The 21872-nt window shown below is 43.5% G+C and overlaps 1 protein-coding gene across 5 annotated transcripts in view; it reads right to left on the reverse strand.

The window, feature by feature from the left end:
- Positions 1 to 5935: 5935 nt before the first annotated feature.
- Positions 5936 to 21872, reverse strand: part of PMS1 (PMS1 homolog 1, mismatch repair system component) — a 666172-nt gene continuing 650235 nt past the window's right edge. For 4 of the 5 annotated variants that reach the window (XM_056533911.1, XM_056533910.1, XM_056533915.1 and 1 more), the window contains one exon: positions 5936 to 7310. In XM_056533911.1, the coding sequence (XP_056389886.1) occupies positions 7143 to 7310 (168 nt within the window). In that variant the 3' untranslated portion in view covers positions 5936 to 7142. The remainder of the gene's footprint in view (positions 7311 to 21872) is intronic. The other variant, XM_056533913.1, reaches the window with a different exon arrangement.

Below are 21872 nucleotides of genomic sequence, written 5' to 3' on the forward strand. Positions count from 1 at the left end.
CAATGTGAATGTACCCTGTACATTCACAGGGGGGGGGGGGGTGCAACAGCTGTTGCAAAACCACAACTCCCAGCATGCATGGTCTGTTAGTGCATGCTTGGAGTTATAGTTTTGCAACAGCTGGAGGCACACAGGTTAGGAAACACTGAGTTAGAAACAGACAATGTTTCCCAACCAGTGTGTCTCCAGTTGTTGCAAAACTACAACTCCCAGCATGCCCAGACAGCTGAAGGGCATGCTGGGAGTTGTAGTTCGGCAACATCTGAAGGGCCAGATGTTGCTGAACTAAAACTCCCAGCATGCCTGGACAGTGAGTGCATGCTGGGAGTTGTAGTTTTGCAACAGCTGGAAGAGCACAGATTGGAGACCATTATACAATGGTCTCCAAACTGGGGCCCTCCAGATGTTGCAAAACTACAACTCCCAGCATGCATGGTCTGTTAGTGCATGCTGGGAGTTATAGTTTTGCAACAGCTGGAGGCACACAGGTTAGGAAACACTGAGTTAGAAACAATGTTTCCCAACCAGTGTGTCTCCAGTTGTTGCAAAACTACAACTCCCAGCATGCCCAGACAGCTGAAGGGCATGCTGGGAGTTGTAGTTCGGCAACATCTGAAGGGCCAGATGTTGCTGAACTAAAACTCCCAGCATGCCTGGACAGTCAGTGCATGCTGGGAGTTGTAGTTTTGCAACAGCTGGAAGAGCACAGATTGGAGACCATTATACAATGGTCTCCAAACGGGGGCCCTCCAGATGTTGCAAAACTACAACTCCCAGCATGCCCAGACAGCCAAAGGCTGTCTAGGCATGCTGGGAGTTGTAGTTTTCAGCTGCGCATCGCCGGGTTAACTGAATGTCATTTATAAACGCCGGGATGCGTGAACGCACTGCACAACCCGGCGTTTATATATGACATTCTGCGGGAAGGGGTTAAGGGGTTAAGGGGTGTAGTTTCCAAAGTGGGGTCACATGTTAGTGTTTTTTTATTTTTGCGTTTATGTCAGAACCACTGCAAATCAGTCACCCCTGTGCAAATCACACAAGCCTCAAATGTACATGATGCAATCTCACTCGTGAGCCATGTTATGCTCCCATGTTATCGCTTTGCATCCACATTTGGAGTATTTCCATACTCGGGAGGAATTGTGTTACAAATTTTGGGGGGTCTTTCTTCCTTTTACGTCTTGCGAAAATTAAAAGTATGTGGCAACACCAGCATGTTAGTGTAAAAAATTAAAAATAATGCTGGTGTAGCAGCCAACTTTTCTTTTTCATGATGGGGGAAAAAGGAACAAAATTCTCCCTAAAATTTCTCACAATTTCTCCCGAGTACGGAAATACCCCATATGTGGCCCTAAACTGTGGTCTTGAAATACAACAGGGCTCCAGAGTGAGAGAGCGCCAAGTACATTTGAGACCTAAATTAGGGATTTACATATGGGCAGACTTGGAAGCAAGCATAGCGCTTGCCTCCTTCATCAAAAAATACCCTACGGCAGTGATTCCCAAATTGGGTGCTTCCAGCTGTTGCAAAACTACACCTTCAAGCATGCCTGAGCAGTCAATGGCTTTCTGGTTATGCTGGGAGTTATTGTTTTGCAACAGTTAGAGGCTCCATTTAAGAAACAGTGCTGGGGGAGGGTGTAACTGTGTATCAACCAATGAGAAGGCTGATGCTGGTCGATGTCCAGCATTAACCCTTTGGACGCCGTAAGCAAAGTTGATTGTGGCATCTAAAATGGAAAAAACCTAATCTAAAATGGCTAGCTCAGTGGGTTGATTGGGACCAACATGACAAAATCATGTTGTGGGGGCCATGTTGTATTTTTAAAGTCCCCTCGGTGCCCAGACAGTGGAAGTCACCCACATGTGACACCATTTTAAAAACTACACCCCTCAAGGAATGTAATAAGGGGGGGGGGGGGTCTAAGGACCCCCCTGGGCGATGTGCCGGGATGCCTGCTGATATATATCAGCAGTCATTCTGCTCCGATTACCACCCAGTACGAGACAGTGACTGAAAACAGAGGGCGTGCCCTTCGTCCTTAAGTGCCAGGATGCCAGAAGCGCACCTGTATGCCATCCGTCCTTAAATGGTTAAATAAAACAGTCACCCACTCACACCTGATTGGCATCCCATTGATTAATCCCATATTTTGCCACTCACAGAGCTGTGATATGGATAATTTTTCTTAATATATAAATGACCAAGTCTAATATTTTGATTCATGTGTTTGATTTGGTAAACTTATTCTACTTTAAGGCCTTGTGTGAAAACCTTATGTAGATTTAGGTCAAAATATAGAAATATTGAAAATTCTAATTCTAATCTATGGGTGCACAAACTTTATTAACAACTAATTGCACACTTTGTTCACAGGAGCTAAATGTATCTATTGAAAACCCCAAGTAAGCACTTTATGGGAATTTTATTAAAAACATTTTTTTTTAGGTATTTACCGTATATAGTGCTTGTATATATATTTTTAGTACATCATTGTGAATCTGCAATTGGTAACTATATACTTTTATATTATATAATTTTTGTTAATTATCTTGGTATAGTTGTATGTTCTATTCCCCACATTCTATGTAGTAGTGAAAGAGTTAATATCTATCACTATTTATATGTGTCTGTGATCCCATTTGATTATTCCTGATGAAGCAATTGGTGTTCAACTGGGAAGCACATTGCATCCATGGAATAAAGTTGTCTTTTACCTGATCCTGCTGTGAACGGTCTGTCAGCGCCTGTGTAATCCCATCTCATTTTGGGGGAATGTGGTTGCGGTCTGGAATTGTTTTGACAGTTTTACCTCTGCAGTAAAAGGGTAGCACAGAGACAACATGCTGTTGTTCTCCATATAAAAGACAGGAGCTGCACTGTTATTCTCACTGCTGGGGGTTGCATACACACTACATTTAAAACAGGAATTAACAAAAAAGAATATTTCCTACTGTGCCTGACTGATCTGTCTCTAGCCTAAAATTTATTGTAATCCAGGGTTATTTGTTCCCATACTGTCAGTGTAGATCTTTACACTAATAATTATCAGTCCTCAGCTGCCTCTAAACCCTGCTGCCTGTAGCACTTTTTTCTACATTCAGTGCCATTGTTCAAATGTGTGCATCCACTGTAGAGCAATAATATGATGTGAGCAGAGCCTAGGTCTTGCCTATTTAAAGACAAAGTATTAAAACATCAAAAGATCTACACTACATACTGTAAAATAGAGTTTAAAAAAATTATTTATTTTTGTAATGCAATGCAATAGTACAAAAGAAAACAAAAGAAAATAAATGTGGAAACATCCTTGAATTAATGGCTTTTGTATTAGTTTTCAATCTTCATGTTTGCATAGGTATGGTAAAATACTTCCTTCTAGTTCCACAATGTTAAGTAACTACAGTGGGTGCTATAAAATATAGAGAGTATTAAAGGGGTTCTCTGCCTCTAGACATCTTATCCCCTAGGGGATAAGATGTCAAGGGGTGGCATACCCCTTTAAGGCTCAGTAAACTCAAGTTACAGTGAAGAAAAAAAAAAGATCCCCTGCTGATGTTGTACATTTGCCCACTGACAAAGAAATGATCCATCTATAATTTTAGTGGTAAGTTTATTTAAACAGATAAAGACAGAATAACAAAAAATGAAAAATGCATTTCAAATAAGTAATTCATAATTTGCATTTAACTCTGTGAAAAATGAAAGATATCTGTCTCCCAGGTGTCTTTTAAACAGGTAACAAGCTGAGATTAGGAGCACTCTCTAAAAGGAGAAGACATGTCCACAGACACAACCAAACTCTCCACCATGGCAAAGACCAAAGCGCTATCCAAGAATGACACGGACAATATTGTAAACCTACACAAGGCTGGAATGGGCTACAAGACCATGAGCTTGGTGAGAAGAATACAACAGTTTGTGTGATTATTCGCAAATGGAGGAAACACAAAATAACTGTCAATTGGGGGCTCCATACAAGATCCCACCTTGTGAAGTATTAATGATTATGAATGATGATGAGAAATCAGCTCTTAACTACACTGGAGGATCAAGGCAGCTAGCACCATAGTCAACAAGAAAACAATTGGTAAAACACTACACCGTAAAGGACTGTAACCCTGCAGTGCACACAATGGGGGACATGTATCATTTCCAGTGTATAATAGAAGTTTTTTACCCCTCTGCCTGTTGTCTAAATTTGGTGCAGCTGCGTTAAATTTATCATTCTTGTGCAGCTACTTTCTTGAATTGCGTTTAAATTTAGAATTCTCCTCAGAGCATAAATTTACCCCGCAGCTCTATTTAGTAGGAGCTTTGTCTGCAGCGTATCTGCACCTAAACAGTAAGTGTGTCCTCGTTATTAGTTTTAGAATTTTTTTTCTTCATTATGTAAAGTTTCAATCTTACAATAATACCACTTTTTGCACCCAATTATAACACATCAATTATACCAATGTCCTTATTCTTCATTTAACATCTGTGACACCCCTGTGCAAATCACCTCAAATGTACATGGTGCACTCTACCTTATGGGCCTTGTTGTGCGCTCGCAGAGCACTTTGCGCCCACATATGTGGTATCTCCGTACTCTGACTAAATTGTGTCCCAAAAAATGGGGATCTTTTTTCCCCATTTACCTCTTGTGAAAATGTAAAGTATGCGGCAACACCTGCATGTCAGTGTAAATAATTTTATTTTTATACACTAACATACTGGTGTAGACTCCAACTGTTCGTTTTCATAATGGGTAAAAGGAGAAAAAGCCCCCCAAAATCTGTAAGGCAATTTCACCCGAGTACGGTGATACCCCATTTGTGACCCTAAAATGTTGCCTTGAAATACGACAGGGCTCCAAAGTGAGAGAGCGCCATGCACACCCCTAGGGTTTTGCATAGGGGTGGACATAGGGGTATTCTATGCCAGTGTTTCCAAAACAGGGTGCCTCCAGTTGTTGCAAAACTCCCAACATGTCTGGACAGTCAATGGCTGTCCGGCAATACTGGGAGTTGTTGTTTTGCAACAGCTGGAGGCTCCATTTTGGAAACAGTGCCGTACCAGACGATGATCATATTTATTGGGGAGGGGGGCTGTGTAGCGGTATGTGTATATATAGTGTTTTTTACTTATTTTATTTAAGTGTAGTGTAGTGTAGTGTTTTTAGGGTACAGTCACACGGGCGGGGGTTCACAGCGAGTTTGCTGCATCTCAATCTTGCAGCACTCCCTGTAAACCTCCGCCTATGTGAGTGTACCCTGTCCATTCACATTGGGGGGAGGGGGGGGGGGGGGGGGGAAACATCCAGCTGTTGCAAAACTACAACTCCGAGCATGCCCTTTGGCTGTCCGTGCATGCTGGGAGTTGTAGTTTTGCAACAGCTGGAGGCACACTGGTTGCGAAACACGGAAACAGACTCAGTGTTTCGCAACCAGTGTGCCTTCAGCTGTTGCAAAAACTTCAAATCTCAGCATGCAGTGACAGCAGAAGGACATGCTGGAACTTGTAGTTATGCAACAGCTGGAGGCATACTGCTACAACTCCCAGCAAGCCCTTTGGCAGTCCGTGCATGCTGAGGGTTGTAGTTATACAACAGCTGAAGGCACACTGGTTGCAAAACACTTGAAAAACTATAATTCCCAGCATGGCCAGACATGCTGGAAGTTGTATTTCGGCAATATCTGAAGGGTCAGATGTTGACGAACTACAACTCCCAGCATGCTTGGGCAGTCTGGGCATGCTGGGAGTTGTAGTTTCGCAACAGCTGGAGGTCCACAGTTCGTAGACCACTGTATAATGGTCTCCAATCTGTGGTCTTCCAGATGTTACAGAACTACAACTCCCAGCATGCCTCGACAGACTGAGCATGCTGAGATTTGTAATTTTGGAACATCTGGAAGAGCACAGATTGGAGACCATAATACAGTGGTCTCCAAACTGTGGCCCTCCAGATGTTGCAAAACTGCAACTCCCAGCATGCCCAGAAAGCCAAAGGCTGGCTGGCTATCAGTGATAGCCACCATCTTACCGGGCGCTGGGGAAAAGTATAACGGAAAGCATTAAATTGTAAAAATAAAAGGAGAATGATCTACAGTATTAAGTGAATTACAAAGCTATTTTAATGTGACGGATCTTGTTCAATGATAAGTTATCAAACATTTCCTATGTAAATGTATTAAATTGTTGAATCATAAAATAACAATACCAATATCCAAGTGATCTAATGAATAACTGAACTGTAAACAAATATTCTATATGCAAATTATTTTAAAAGTGCTTTGGAATAACCAAGGAGTAAAAATATAAAGCAAACCAAATGAGGAATTGAGATAGGAAAGTAAAAACATTCTGGTGGTTCCTTAGTAGAACTTTCCTTCAGAAATAGAAAGGATTGCTACGTGCAGTTAAAGTTGGCTTATATTTATGGGGAAAAAGACGCACTTGCGTCAAAATTTTTGGTGCAAAGGAAAAGAACGCAGGTAATAAATCCATGTGTACTATAGATGTCATTCCAAGGTACCCTGATTCAGCCACATCTGGAGGACATGCTCTACCAAAACGTGCGCAAAAAATGCGCAAAATAAAGGGCTTGCGCAAAATTTTGCGCAAAAAAATACACACAAAACAGGGGTAAAATCTTTGATACATGTCCCCCAATGTCCCTGTGCTCAAGAAAAAACATGTACAGGCCCATCTGAAGATTGCCAAATGAACATCAGAATGAGAGGGCTCCTAATCTTAGCTTGTTACCTGTATAAAAGACAACTGGGAGCCAGAAATCTGTCTGGATCAAATACTTATTTCACTATGTAAATGCAATAAGTACAATGCATATAAATTCTTAACTTGAAACATTTTTATCGGTTTGTTTTTTTGTTGTTATTGTTCAAATAGACCTACCAAAATTATAGACTGATCATTTCTTTGTTAGTGAGCAAAATTTCTTTTTTCTTCACTGTAAGTTTTTCCTAATTATTTTGCAATATTAATCAAAACCTGGATAAATCCTTTTTTGAAAACATCACTGGTGCATTATATATACTGTATATCACAACTTTTACACAGTAAGCTGAATATCCATGTGCATATTACAGCTATACTTTATAAACATACATTTTATATAATAAAGTCGAACAAACAGTTAGTCATCTGATTTAGGAATGTCCGAGAGGTGATGGAAAAAAGGCCGACCATGGATACATTCTTTTTGGTTACCAGTGAGCTGTTCTTTCATACGAAGCATGGTGTCCTGGACATCATCTTTTGACAGATTTAGGGGCAGTTGTCTAGCTAAGCGTACAGCTTCCCCCTAAAAATTAATAACATTAACATTATTTATTAAACATTGATATTATTTTATGTTAGTATTTTTAACTTTGTACGTCCTAAAATCTTATTAGTACTGGTGTTTTTATGTGTAAAACAAAAGAAAAATGTTTTCTGCTCCCTTATGTTTTGTATTAGGATAAATATTCTGTGTGTGGTTGATGACTGTGTGATAGGGTGACTAAGGGTAGGAACATACAGTACAGATTTGCAGAAGATTTTCTGCAGCAGAAAATGTGCCAAAGGCAAAAGTGGATGAAACTGGAAGGGGAAATACTGTATCAAAGAACACATTTATACTTTGCCTTTCCAGTTGGATTCACGTCTGTCTTTGGCATATAGAACATGTTCCTACCCTTAGGGTACATTCACATGAGCGGATCTACAGCGTAGTTTACACTGCGGATCCACCACTGAAGAACCGCTCTATGGTGCCTTTACATCTGCCTGCTCGGATCGGCAATACGCCTCTACAAGCAGACGCACTGAACACATGTGCGGTGTACTCGCACATATCGCGGCCGCTCCCACTGCTCTATGAGCTAGGCCGAGAGCTGCAGCGGCGACTCACACTTCGCTGTGTGTCTGCTCATAGTGGCGTATTGCCGCTCCGAGGAGGCCCTTGTAAAGGCAGAATACAGCGCTCCTTCAGCGGCAGATCCGCAGTGTAAAATACGTTGTGGATGCGCTCGTGTGAATGTACTCTTAGACTGGTTTTTGTTCCTACATGAACCAGATATGTGCAGACAATGTTGTGCTCACATGTTGTGGCTGCTGTATGCAGCCAAAACCACATGGTGGCCGCTATATGCAGCCAAAACCACATGGTGGCCATTTGCTGCACAATGTTGCCAGGATTGTCTGCAACATTATGTGGCCATTGGCCGCCTCATGTGGACGCGGTTTCAACCACATGCAGTAGTGTTAACATTTAAAGTATAGTAAATACAATATTAATGCAGATAATAAATGATTCAAATATTCAATAATTGTATATATCAAAGAGGATAATTCAGTAATCAGCACACTCACACAGGATGATCAGCACACATCTCAGCATCAGTGTAACGGTGAGTGTTACACAGCATCTACAATCTCATCTTCTTCATATTAGTTCTAATACCTGTCTTAAAAGAATTACTAATGCAATATGCTGCTAAATAAAGTATAAAAGTATAAACAGGGCCAGATCAATGTAGGGGATAATGGAGCTGCAGCTCCAGCCCCCTACCTGAAAATAGGCCTAGCTTTTCCTGTCTGCCACCCATGCTCAATCATTAATGGGGAATCCAAAACATTTCCCCCTGGATTCCCAGGCAAGTGAGTGCCCCTTTCAACTGTATGCGCTTTTACCTACATAGCTACCTACTTGGCTATCTAACTACATATCTACCAGGCCACCTACCTAGCTAACAACCTAGCCACCTACTTACCTAGCTAACAACCTACCTACCTGGCTACCTACCTTCCTAGCGAACAATCTACCTGGCCACTTATCTAATGTCATATTTACCAATGGGAAGTGTTGTCGATCTACCTACCGAAGAATGTACTAACCTATTGGGGAGTAACTACCTACCTGAGGACATACCTGCTTATGGGGAACAGAGAGACAACCTAATAAAGGAACTAACTACTGTAGGACATATCTATCTAATGGGGAGAACTACCTGCCTACCTGTGGGGGATATATCTAACTCTAACTAACTACCTACTATTCTTCCCACTTTTAATGTGCGTGACGAAAAGGGGGGGGGGCATTATTACAGTTCAGGGCCTATAAATGGGGAGATTGTGTACAGATAGGGAGAGCACTGGAAAATGCAGAGTCCGCCATGTTTGTCCCTCAGATGCCAAAGAGATAAGTTTTGGCTGAAGGAGGTTGTCATTGTGCTCTGAGCCAGATGGAGAAGAAAAGGAAAGAGGATGATGCTGATCAAAAATCCTGTGGTCAGTGGGTATCTACCTCTATATGATTTTGTACATAATCACTTATATGTAGGGCGGCCGTCAAGGGGGTACATGCAGTTCCCCCATACGGGCCTAGGTCCCGCGACCAGTGTCACTTGCCGCCCGCCTAAAGGATTTGGGTCCAGTTTATAACAGTACTTCCTTGTGCACCAAAAGATCTTTTTGAGACACAGGGGCTGCTAACATATTATATTTGCACAGGCTGCCGGAATGTAGCTGATGTGCCGTTTATCTTGACTGAATGAGTGGGCAGTGGAGCGGTGAGAAGGAGGATAAGTTAATGGGCCTTAGGCCATATCAGCAGATTCTGACCTCAGACCAGAGTGGAAGTGGACAGAGCACCGAAGCGGAGCAGTACCCAGCCATACTGCCTCCAGCCATATACTGTATATGGCTGGAGGCAGTATGTTTGGCACAGCTACACATGAGGATACAGAGGAGGGGAAGGTCTACACATACAGTATATATGGGGGTCTTCAAATCAATATGGAGGCACTGAGGGGGGCCTACAAATATACTGTATATGGGACACAAGGAGTCTACAAATATATATAGGGGCACAAACAGGGGAGTCTTCAAATATATATAGGGCACAAGGGGTCTACAGATATATATGAGGGCACAAAGGAGGTCTACAAATATATATGGGGCACAAGGGGTGTACAAATATTTATGGGGCACAGAGGGGTGACTTCAAATATATATGAGGCACAGGAGATGTACAAGTGCGAAGGTTAATTGACTGAGTCACTTAACCTGTGTTTGTGGGAGGGGCGGTACTTGCGCTTAAAAGCCACGGCTCCCTGTGTGTTCAGTGCGCCGCGGCTCTCGCGTTGTTTGGAGTCCGTGACGTCAGACGCCGTGGGAAGTCTCTCCAGCCTCGTGTTCGTTCCTGTGCTCTGCTGTGCACGTCATTTCAGGTTAGTTCAGACGGTAGGTAGGGGGCGACGGCGGAGCAGGTCCGGGGGGTGACTGCAGGAGTCTGGGGGCTCGTGTCTTGTATGAGCCCTGCGGTTGTCCCCCGTGCCCTGCCTTTCGCATGTTGGTGTTGTTGTTCAGCAGCTGTAGCGGGCTGCTGAGCAACGTTGTGCGCTTCCGGCTGCCCGGCTCTGCATGTCGGGGGTTTCTTTTCAGATGTTTGGTGCTGGCTGGGGGAGGTGACAGCGGGAGTTACCTTTCGGAGCATATGTCCTTCAGAGCTCCGCGGTATTCTCCCGTCCCGTTCCGCTGCCTTACGCATGCTGGCTTTCTTATTCGGTCACCAGTCCCAGCCAGCAGCCAGTTCGTTACACACCTCCTGCGGCTCAGCTCTGCATGCTGGGTGCTTGTTTGCATACTGTAGGTATTATAGTCTTGTAGTTCCAGGTGTTAGTCTTAGTGTCAGTACACGTTGTCTACTGGTCACGCTTCGTTAATGTGTCACAGATGTCCCTGCTGTGTATTTCACTGGTTGACGCGTTTGTTCTGCAGTTGCTTCTCATATACCTAATCTGTTTCATATTCCATGTATTTTACACTGTTGCTCCTCGTATCTACACTTCGGCCGTATACATTGGTCCGTATTAGTCATGTTTTAACTCATGAGTCTGTTAGTTCGTTAGTTGTTGTTTTAAAAAAAAAAATATATATATATATATATATATATATATATATATATATAAAAAAATATATATATATATATATATTCAATCAAACTCACATTCCTTCTGCATACGCTGCTGATACACTGCCACTATATGCTCCGCTATTTGTCTGGTACTATAATTCTGTTCTCACATGGTCAATTTGCCTTCCGCTGTTTCGCCTCTGTCTTCATGGTATTTATTGCTTCATGGTATTTATTGCTAGTCGTAGTTATTTACTTTGCTCGTTGTTTGGTACCGTTTTACTCTAACTTGTTGTGGTAGTGAATAAGGCGGTTGTTCCTAAATTAGTTTGCCTGGCTGGTAGCATGGTCTTCAATGTGCACTGCTGTTTTGTTGTTCCTGTGCTCCTATGGTTACTCTTTTACCTGGTTAAGTGTTTTTGTCATGTTACTAGCTAAATTCTTCGTCATAGCCTCACTAAGCGCCTTGTAGGTGTTGATCCACACCTGTACCTATTCAGTTATGTGGTGGGTTTACCTTTGACATTATTCTTGTTTTTACATTTTAGTTTTTCTCCTCGCCCTTACGTAGTATTGTACCTAACAATCGTTTCTCATTTTCGGTCAAGCGGTGTATTTACGTTGGTTTTCCTATTTTCAGTTTATTCGCAAGATATCTACCTCCTGCATTAGACTATCGCCTTACTAGCTCAGTAACGCTGTGTAGCTGTCTAGGCTCGAAGTTCATCTTTACGCTACTTCGCTGTCCTCGGCCCGGTCGCTTTTAGGTAAAAAGAGATAAAAGAGTATATTTGGAATTTTGCATATATGTATATAGGTGTTAATTTAAAGTTTTATGTTCTTGCAAGTAGTTTTTTCTTCCCCCAACTCGCCCTTTGGGGCTCGGTTCGTGTCCTTTCCACCGACTCAACTCGTCTTTGGGTCCTCGTGTGGATCTGCCTTAGCCTGTGTGTTGTTAAATTATATGCCTGTGTGTTTATTCAGCAGTTGTCCACGCACGCTCTTGTGGCTTAAACGTCTGCTGTCGTGAACTTCGTGTTGGCTTACCACCCTCGGTACAGGTATGTGCAGTTCATTTTTGGGTTAGTTATAGTAAACATTCTCTTCATACGGTTCTCCTTTGGCTCGCAGTGTTCATTCTGGTGGTCTCGCCTCGCTTCAGCTTCTACGTTGTTCCAGCCTTTCCACTGACTCAACTCGTCTTTGGGTCCTCGTGTGGATCTGCCTTAGCCTGTGTGTTGTTAAGTTATATGCCTGTGTGTTTATTCAGCAGTTGTCCACGCACGCTCTTGTGGCTTAAACGTCTGCTGTCGTGAACTTCGTGTTGGCTTACCACCCTCGGTACAGGTATGTGCAGTTCATTTTTGGGTTAGTTATAGTAAATATTCTCTTCATACGGTTCTCCTTTGGCTCGCAGTGTTCATTCTGGTGGTCTCGCCTCGCTTCAGCTTCTACGTTGTTCCAGCGCCTGTTCGTGTCGAGATTGACCGTCATAACCCAGTTGTCAAGGTGCGGTCTGTTTTAGGCTTCAGGAAGCCCAGGTATTCATGTCTTAGTTCGTTACCCATCACGTCCTTGGGTGTACTCTTTATCCCCTGCTCATCACGTCTTTGGGCCAAGGGGTTCGTTAGTCACGAGTAACTTTACGTGTCACGCTGTTAGCATGTGTTTAGTCACCACTCGGTACTCTTCACTTTCTAGTCTGATTCTGTGGTGGCAGTGGTTTTGGTTTCCGGGTTAGTCTTGCTCTGACAGGTGTATTTCGTTTTTGGTTTGTTCCTTGGGTCAGGATTTGATTGTTGTACATCTAATTTTCAGAAATGTCTCACGCATCAGACATTGAAGATGCAGCTTCTGTTCTGGACAATGTCGCTAGAACATCGGATCTGGGTAGCGTCCCATCTCTTCGTAACTGGACCATTCCTAAACTGACGGCTGAACTCGTCCGCAAAGGCATCCCGTTCCCTGCTACTGCCCGCAAGGCGGAACTTTATCGCTTATTGGTCTCTGAGCACTCGGGACCCTGTGATCAAGCAGGCCCTAGCAGTGAAGAAGTGTCCATGCAGACACTCAATACGTCCATCTTGCAGTTGCATACGTTAATTAACTCGCTGTGCTCTAGAGTTGATACCTTGGAGTGTAAGAGTTCGGAGGCTCCCGCTCCGGCCCCAGTGGTGGGTTCGACTTCGGCCGTTCCACACACTTCCGTTCCCCCTCAGGTTTCTGCTACCCCGCAGGCTTCAGTATTACCGGTTGGACTTAATATGCTCGTGCCAGCTCATTTTATCCCGACCAATCTGAAGAAGGACATTCTTGATGGTAAGGATGTTAATCTCGCTTCCTTGCTTATTGCATCTCATGATGTTTCCGAGAACAAGACTATTGCTTGCGGTGAGGTGTCGGTTATTCTGAAAGCAAAAGATGTAAGGTTAAGTCGCAAGCTTACACTAGCTGAATTCAGTATGGCGTTCGCCATTTATCGTGACGTTTTATGCTCAGTCAAGCCAGAAAGACGTGAAGAGCTTGACATGTATCTGTACAAAGTCACAGAGTTAGCTCATAAATATGGTGGGTTCACGTTTTATGATTATCATAAATCATTTTCAGCTAAGGCGGCAGCAGCTCTAGTGCAGTACAACTATACAGTTAATTGGGCGTTGGTTGACACCGAGATTTTCTGCAATCATTTTGCAGGTCTTAAAGCCCCCGTTTGCTCTCTGTGTCAGTCCATCGCCCATACCACTGAATGGTGCAATACTGTTAATTCCCCATCCGAGGTAAATCCCGGCACGTCTTCACCCACATTTCAGCCTAGGAATCAGAAACACCCGGGCTTGATTGACAAGTTAGGTAGGCCCATCAAGTATCTTGGTAAATCTCAAATTTGCAATAATTTCAATTTTGGGTCTTGCAATTATAACCAGTGTAGACTTTTACATGTCTGTGCATTCTGTTTCAGGGCCCATCCTAAGGCCAGTTGTCCACAGAAGTCGAAAGCATGACTAGCAGTGATAGACGTGTTGTGTTTAGAACATTTTCTTGCTGATCATCCAGATAGGTGTTTTGTTCAGTTTTTGATTAATGGATTCCGGTCAGGTTTCCACACAGGTTTCATTACTTTACCCTCTGCTACGTATGAGTGTGACAATTTACGTTCTGCTCTAAGGGACCCTAGGGCTGTAGATACCCTGATACAAGCTGAAATAGACAAGGGTTTTGTTATTGGTCCGTTTGATGAGCCCCCCTTTGACGTTTGGAGAGTAAGCCCATTGGGGTTGGTGGCTGGGAAATTCAGTAATAAACTTCGTTTAATTTATGATTTGTCCGCCCCTTACTCTGCACACACACCTAGTTTAAACTCTCTTATTCCCGCTGAAGAGTTCTCCCTGAAATATGCTTCCATAGATGAGGCAATAGCGGTCATCCTGAGCATGGGCGGTAACACGTGGCTGTCCAAGATCGATATTTCCGATGCCTTTAAGCTCCTGCCCATTATGCCTCAGCTATGGAAGTGGCACGGTATTAAATGGCGCGACAAGTATTATTTTGCTGTTAAGTTAACTTTTGGTTCCAGGAGTAGTCCTTGGTTATTTGATAAATTTGCGCAATCCCTACACTGGCTCCTGGAAAACAGGTTTGACTGTTCCCATGTCATCCACTACTTGGACGACTTTTTGTTTATTGAGCCAGGTAACGTGTGCCCCAGGGACTTGACAACCTCGTTAGCAGTGTTCCAGCAACTGGCGGTTCCGGTGTCAGATAAAAAAGTTGAGGGCCCTTGCAAGTCACTGACTTTCTTAGGTATTGTTCTAGACACACAGGTCATGGAAGCCCGATTACCGCTCGAAAAGCTCTCACGTATTAGACAGGCCATGCATGATCTTGTCAATTCACCCCGGGTGACCAAGGTGCAGCTGCAATCCATTCTCGGCATGCTGAACTTTGCCATGCGTGTAATTCCACAGGGTAGGAGTTTTGTTTCCAGGTTGTTAGACGCTATGAATTCTGTGCCTGGCCAAAGCGACGTAGTCATATTTGATAGACAAGCGATTGCCGATTTTGCTATGTGGCATACGTTTTTGACTAACTGGAATGGGGTATCCTTTTTCACCCCTGGTATCGATAATGCCTCTCCTTTAGTTTTTTCCGATGCTTCCTCCTCAGTGGGTTTTGCAGCCATTTGGGAGAATCATTGGTTGGCCAGTGCTTGGCCAATTGAGGTATTTCAGTCTCCGGGTTTTAGCAGGTCCTCAGCATTGTTTGAGTTGTACCCTATAGTTGCAGCTGCCAGTGTGTGGGGTCACCTATGGTTTAGGAAGTCAGTACTGTTTGTTTCTGATAATGAAGCTACGGTGTATATTCTACTTAAAGGTAGATCCTCGTCCCCACAGGTCATGTCTTTGATGCGTAAACTGGTATGGTTATCATTGTTACATAATTTTCACTTTTCTAGTGCTCATATAGATGGTGTTAGGAACACGGCTGCTGATGCACTGTCTAGGCTCAATTTTGCACTTTTCTTCCAGGTAATGCCGGAGGCCGATCCATCAGGATGCATGGTTCCAGCGTTCCACGATTTGATTTTGAACTAAATGCCTATTTGTCTGTAGGTCAGGACTTGATTAATAGTTCACTTTCCCGTAACACTCAGAAAGTTTACCATACGGCCTTTAATCTGTTTACTAAGTTCTGTCAGTCTCACCCGCATAACGATGTCCTTTCAGTATCTTTTATTTTAGCCTTTATAGGGTTTTGCCACTCCTCCTTACGGCTAGTATATAACACCATAAAGATTTATTTAGCAGGCATACAACACTTTGTTACTTTGAAGTTCCCGGATCGAGCATCATTGTTTACTTCGCATGCAGTTAAGGCTGCCCTTAAGGGGGTTGCCAAAAGTAGAGTACCAAAGCCTCCAGGCCGGCAGCCCATCTCGGGGTCGCAGTTTAGGGAGCTGGCAGATGCCCTGGATCACTCCCCGTTTGGTCTAGGTAATAGTTTAACGCTAAAAGCAGCCCTCTTCTTAGGTTTCTATGGCTTTCTGAGGCCGGGCGAGTTCACGAGTAGAACTAGTACCGCTCCATTTCTCAAGTTGGGGCAATTGCAGCGAGCCACGGATCATTTCACTCTCGTTCTGAACGACACTAAGACATCACTTCCCGGTCAGAAGGTGCACGTCAAATATTTTAAAACCTCTCACAAATGGTGTCCGGTCTTGGTCTTTAACTCGTTACTTGCTCTTCGTGTTCATGACAGTCCAGAATGCCCTTTGTTGTTGTTTAATAACATTGCTCTTACTTCCTCAGTTTTTGTTCGTTATTTACGTGTTTTAGTTAAATCCTTAGGCCATGATGCTTCGGTCATATCCGGTCATTCTCTACGCATAGGGGCAGCCGCGTCTGCCTCTCGTCATGGTGTTCCTGCTCATGTTATCAGGAAGTTAGGTCGCTGGAAGTCCAGTGCGTACATACGTTATGTTCCAAACCCGAAATTGGAGATGCAGTGTGCTTTTGAATCGCTTGTGTTGTAATTACTAATAAAGCTTGTTTTGATTTCTGAGTTGCCTGTTTAGTTTGAGTTTTGCCCTCTTATTTTACAAGGTGTACCCTTACGCGGCAGTATATGGCACAGTTCAGACTGCCTAGCCATAGTTGAGTTAGTATTAAGTAGGTAGGCTCGCTATTTGTAGCCCCGAGCACAAGTGCGAAGGTTAATTGACTGAGTCACTTAACCTGTGTTTGTGGGAGGGGCGGTACTTGCGCTTAAAAGCCGCGGCTCCCTGTGTGTTCAGTGCGCCGCGGCTCTCGCGTTGTCCCACCCTGCCCTCCCTTCTTTTCTTTTACTTCTTCCAAGGTATGCCCTCTTATTTTACAAGGTGTACCCTTACGCGGCAGTATATGGCACAGTTCAGACTGCCTAGCCATAGTTGAGTTAGTATTAAGTAGGTAGGCTCGCTATTTGTAGCCCCGAGCACAAATTATATATATATATATATATATATATATATATATATGGGGGCACAAAGGGGGTTTATAAATATATATAGGAGGACAAAAAGGGGATCTTCAGATATATATGGGGCATGGGGGGGGTCTACAAATATATATGGGGCCACAGAGGGGTTTATAAATATTTTTGTAAAGAGGTGGGCAGTGTGCTAAAGAAAGGAGTCTAAAATGTTTGTCTAGCTGCTCTGTCAGGTTCTTTGTAGACAAGCATTGGCCGGGAGAAGTCTTCATGATGACAGCTTGGGTTGAATAGTAAACAAAAAAGAAAAGTGAACGACTCTGAATCGAGGAGATATCCCATATGAGTCACTTGTATTTGTATTACAATGTAATTGTAATGACTTATACTGTGTGCAAAGTGCTTGTTGGTATCTACCTGGTCAGTATGCGGGAATATAGTCACATTTTTAGGGCAGTTTCACAGTAAACAGCACTGTACTCTGCTATAATCTAACTAGAAATATATAATTAGAAAATAAAATCGAGGACAGGCCCTGGGGGCGGACCATGGGTGGAAGGGGGTACCAGTCCTTAAGTTGTGTAAGGGGCCCCGGAATTTCTGATGGCAGCCCTGCTTATATGGCATACAGACCCTGTGTACCGCTGGTATCTACCTCTATATGGTGTTATATATAATCACTTATATTGTATACAGATCCTAGGTACATCTGGTATCTACCTCTATATGGCAATGTATATTATCACTTATATGATACTAGCTGAGTACCCGGCGTTGCCCGGTTTTTCCTTCCTAATCCTTGTTGGGGAGGAAAATCAACAAAGGAGGAAGCTTTTGACTTCAAATCCCATCCCCATATATTGTTGTCATATCCCAACCTCGTGTCCCGTCCTCATACCCCGTTCTCCTATCCCGTCCTCCTATCCTATCCTCCTATCCCGTCCTCCTATCTCGACCTCCTATCCCGTCCTCCTATCTCGACCTCCTATCCCGTCCTCCTATCTCCACCTCCTATGCCGACCTCCCATTTCAACCTCCTATCCCGTCCTCCTATCTCGACGTCCTATGCCGGCCGCCTATCCCGACCTCCTATCTCCACCTCCTATCCCGTCCTCCTATCCCATCCTCATAACCCGTCCTCATATCCCGACCTCCTATCCCAACCATCCTGTCCTCCTATCTCGACCTCCTATCTCGACCTCCTATCCTGACCTCCTATCCCGGCCTCTTATCTCGACCTCCTATCTCGACCTCTTATCCCAACCTCCTATCCGGTTCTCCTATATCGACCTCCTATCCCGTCCTCCTATCTCAACCTCCTATCCCGTCCTCCTATCTCAACCCCCTATCCCGTCCTCCTATCTCCACCTCCTTTGCCGACCTCCTATCCCGACCTCCTATTCCATCCTGCTATCTCGACCTCCTATCCCGACCTCCTATCTCCACCTCCTATCGCAACCTCCTATCCCGGCCTCCTATCCCGGCCTCCTATCTCGACCTCCAATCTCGACCTCCTATCTCAACCCCCTATCTCAACCCCCTATCCCGTCCTCCTATCTCCACCTCCTATGCCGACCTCCTATCCCGACCTCCTATCCCAACCTCCTATCCCTTCCTCCTATCTCGACCTCCTATCCCAGCCTCCTATCCCGACCTCCTATCCCGACCTCCTATCCCGTCCTCATATCCCGTCCTCATATCCCGTCCTCCTATCCCGACCTCTTATCCCGACCATCCTGTCCTCCTATCTTGACCTCCTATCTCGACCCGTAATATGTGTACCAGGTATTGAAATATCTCCAGCCGTACAGAAGTTATGTGAGAACATACATTTCCCATTGATTTGCATGGGACTTTAAACAAAAATCCCGACCCTCACAAATGTGGGCAGGTAAGGGTTAAATTAACTATCCTATATTTTAAGTTGACATATAAGTAACATGTGACCAAGTATTATCGAAATATCTCCAGCCGTTTGGAAGTTATGGAGTAACATATATTTCCCATAGACTTATTTGGCACTTTAAACATAAACCCCGCCCCTGACAAATAGGGGTGAGTAAGGGTTAAATCACCTATCCTATGTTTGTTGCTGACATATAAGTAACATGTGTGCCCAGTTTCATTTTAATATCTTTAGCCGTTTGGAAGTTTTTGTGGAACATACACACATATATATACACATACATACACACACACACGTTGAGTTTTATATATATAGATACAGATCTTGTCTACAGCTGTTATCTACCTCTATATGGGCACTGTATGGAGGAATACTTCTCTGTGTACAGTGGTTTTATTCAGTTAACATTATGTTGCATAATTCAGTCACTGTGGGATGTACAGTGTGTTACTGATGCACCAGTATCATTTGGCCTTTATTATTTGTATTTGTACTGTATTGTGTTTACCACATTCTGACAAATTATCCAGTCTTTGTGCGGTGGTATAATTTGTTCCATGTATACTGTAATAATATTTCCTACTTGTATACTTGTACCTTACCTATGTTAAAGGGGTATTCCAGGCAAAAAATGTTTTTATATATCAGCTGGCTCCGAAAAGTTAAACAGATTTGAAAATTACTATTAAAAAATCTTAATCCTTCCAATAGTTATTAGCTTCTGAAGTTTTCTGTCTAACTGCTCAATGATGATGTCACGTCCCGGGAGCTGTGCATAATGGGAAAATATCCCCATAGGAGCTGCACAGCTCCTGGCACGTGAGTCATCAGAAAGCAGTTAGACAGAAAACAGCAACTCAACTTCAGCAGCTGATAATTATTGGAAGGATTAAGATTTTTTAAAAGAAGTAATTCACAAATCTGTTTAACTTTCCGGAGCCAGTTGATATATAAAAAAAAGTTTTGGCCTGGAATACCCCTTTAACATTAGATATGTTACAGTTAAAACTATTTTTCCCTAGTGAAAACTAGTTTTGACTAAATACCTTCGTGAACACTAGAATCGATTGCTTTTGCCCAGTAAAAGCTAGTTTTGACTGAATGCCTAAGTGAAAACTAGAATTAACTGCTTTTCCCCAGTGAAAATTAGTTTTTACTAAACACCTTTGTGAAAACTAAGTAAATTTTTGTTTGAGCGAAGGTGTTTAGTAAAAACTGGTGTTTCAACAAAGGCGTTATGTAAGAACTGGTTTTCACTAGGAAAAAGGAGTCAAATTCTAGTTTTCATGACAGCGTTTAGTCAAAACTAGTTTTCACTGGGGAAAAGCAGTCAATTCTAGTTTTTATAAAAGCATTCAGTCAAAACTAATTTTCACTGGGGAAAAGCAGTCAGTTCTAGTTTTCAAAAAGGCATTCACTAAAAACGAGTTTTTACTCTGGAAAAGCAGTCAATTCTAGTTTTCATAAAAGCGTTTAGTCAAATGCTGCCAGAAAGTGAAACAGATTTGTAAATTACTTTTATTAAAAAATCTTAATCCTTCTAGTACTTATTAGCTGCTGAATACTACAGAGGAAATTTTTTTCTTTTTGGAAAACAGAGCACTCTGCTGAATCACGAGCACAGTGCTCTCTGCTGACATCTTTGTCCATTTTAGGAACTAACCAGAGTAGGAGAAAATCCCCATAGCAAACATATGCTGCTCGAGAAATGAAAAATTTAGGGTAACACCAGCATTTTAGTGAAAAGCTTTTTATTTTTATTATTCCATCCCGAATTTTCATTAAACACCTTTGGGGTGGTAAGGCTTACTATACCTCTTGTTACGTTCTGTGAGGGGTGTGGTTTCCAAAATGGGGTCACATGTGGGTATTTCTTTTTTTTGTGTTTATGTCAGAACCGCTGTAAAATCAGCCACCCCTGAGCAAATCACCAATTTAGGCCTCAAATTTACATAGAGCGCTCTCACTCCTGAGCCTTGTTGTGCACCCGCAGAGCATTTTACGCCCACATGAGGCATTTCCGTACTCAGGAGAAATTGCGTTACAAATTATGGGGTTCTTTTTTTCCTTTTACCGCTTGTGAAAATAAAAAGTATGGGGCAACACCAGCATGTTAGTGTACAATTTTTTATTTCTTTACACTAGCAGGCTGGTGTAGCCCCCAACCTTTCCTTTTCATAAGGAAGCGACATGCACATTTGAGGACTAATTTAGGGATTGCATAGGCGTGGGGTTTTCTACGCCAGAGATTCCCAAACAGGGTGCCTCCAGCTGTTGCTAACTCCCAGAATCCCCGGACAGTCAGTGGCTGTCCGGAAATTCTGGGAGTTGTTGTTTTGCAACAGCTGGAGGCTCCGTTTTGGAAACACTGCCGTACAATACATTTTTCATTTTTATTGGGATGGGGGGGGACGACGACAGTGTAAGGGGTGTATATGTTGCGTTTTACCCTTTATTATGTGTTAGTTTAGTGTAGTTTTTTTAGGGTACATTCGCACTGGCGGGTTACGGTGAGTTTCCCGCTAGAAGTTAGCGCTGTTGCGAAAAATTAGCCACAGCTCAAACTTCAAGCAGGAAACTTACTGTAAAGTCGCTCGTGTGAATGTACCCTGTACATTCACATGGGGGGGCAAACCTCGACGGTTTCCCCGTTCTGCCCCGGCTATTGTGAGTGGGCAGAACGGGGAAACCGAAAGTTAACCCCCCCGCCCCCCGGTCTGCTATTGGTCGTCGCTTCTATACGACCAATAGCAGGGATAGGAGAGGTGGCACCCCTGCCACCTCACTCCTATCCCTTCAGGGGGATCGTGGATGTCGTGGACCCCTTATTTTCCGGGTGTATGAATTCACCAGCAATTTGCAGCAATCGCCGGCATGGGGGGGGGGTCTGATGAGCCCCTGGGCATTTGCGCTGGGTGCCTGCTGATCGATATCAGCAGTCACCCTGGTCTGCTCCCCCCCACCTGCGCGGCGGGACCGAAATTCCCACAGGCGTACATTTACGTCCTGGGTCCTTAAGTACCAGGGTGTCAGGACGTAAGAGTATGCCCTGGGTCCTTAACTGGTTAAGGACCAAGCCCATTTTCACCTTAACC

Source organism: Hyla sarda, chromosome 8 (genome assembly GCF_029499605.1).
Source record: "Hyla sarda isolate aHylSar1 chromosome 8, aHylSar1.hap1, whole genome shotgun sequence".
NCBI lineage: Eukaryota > Metazoa > Chordata > Amphibia > Anura > Hylidae > Hyla > Hyla sarda.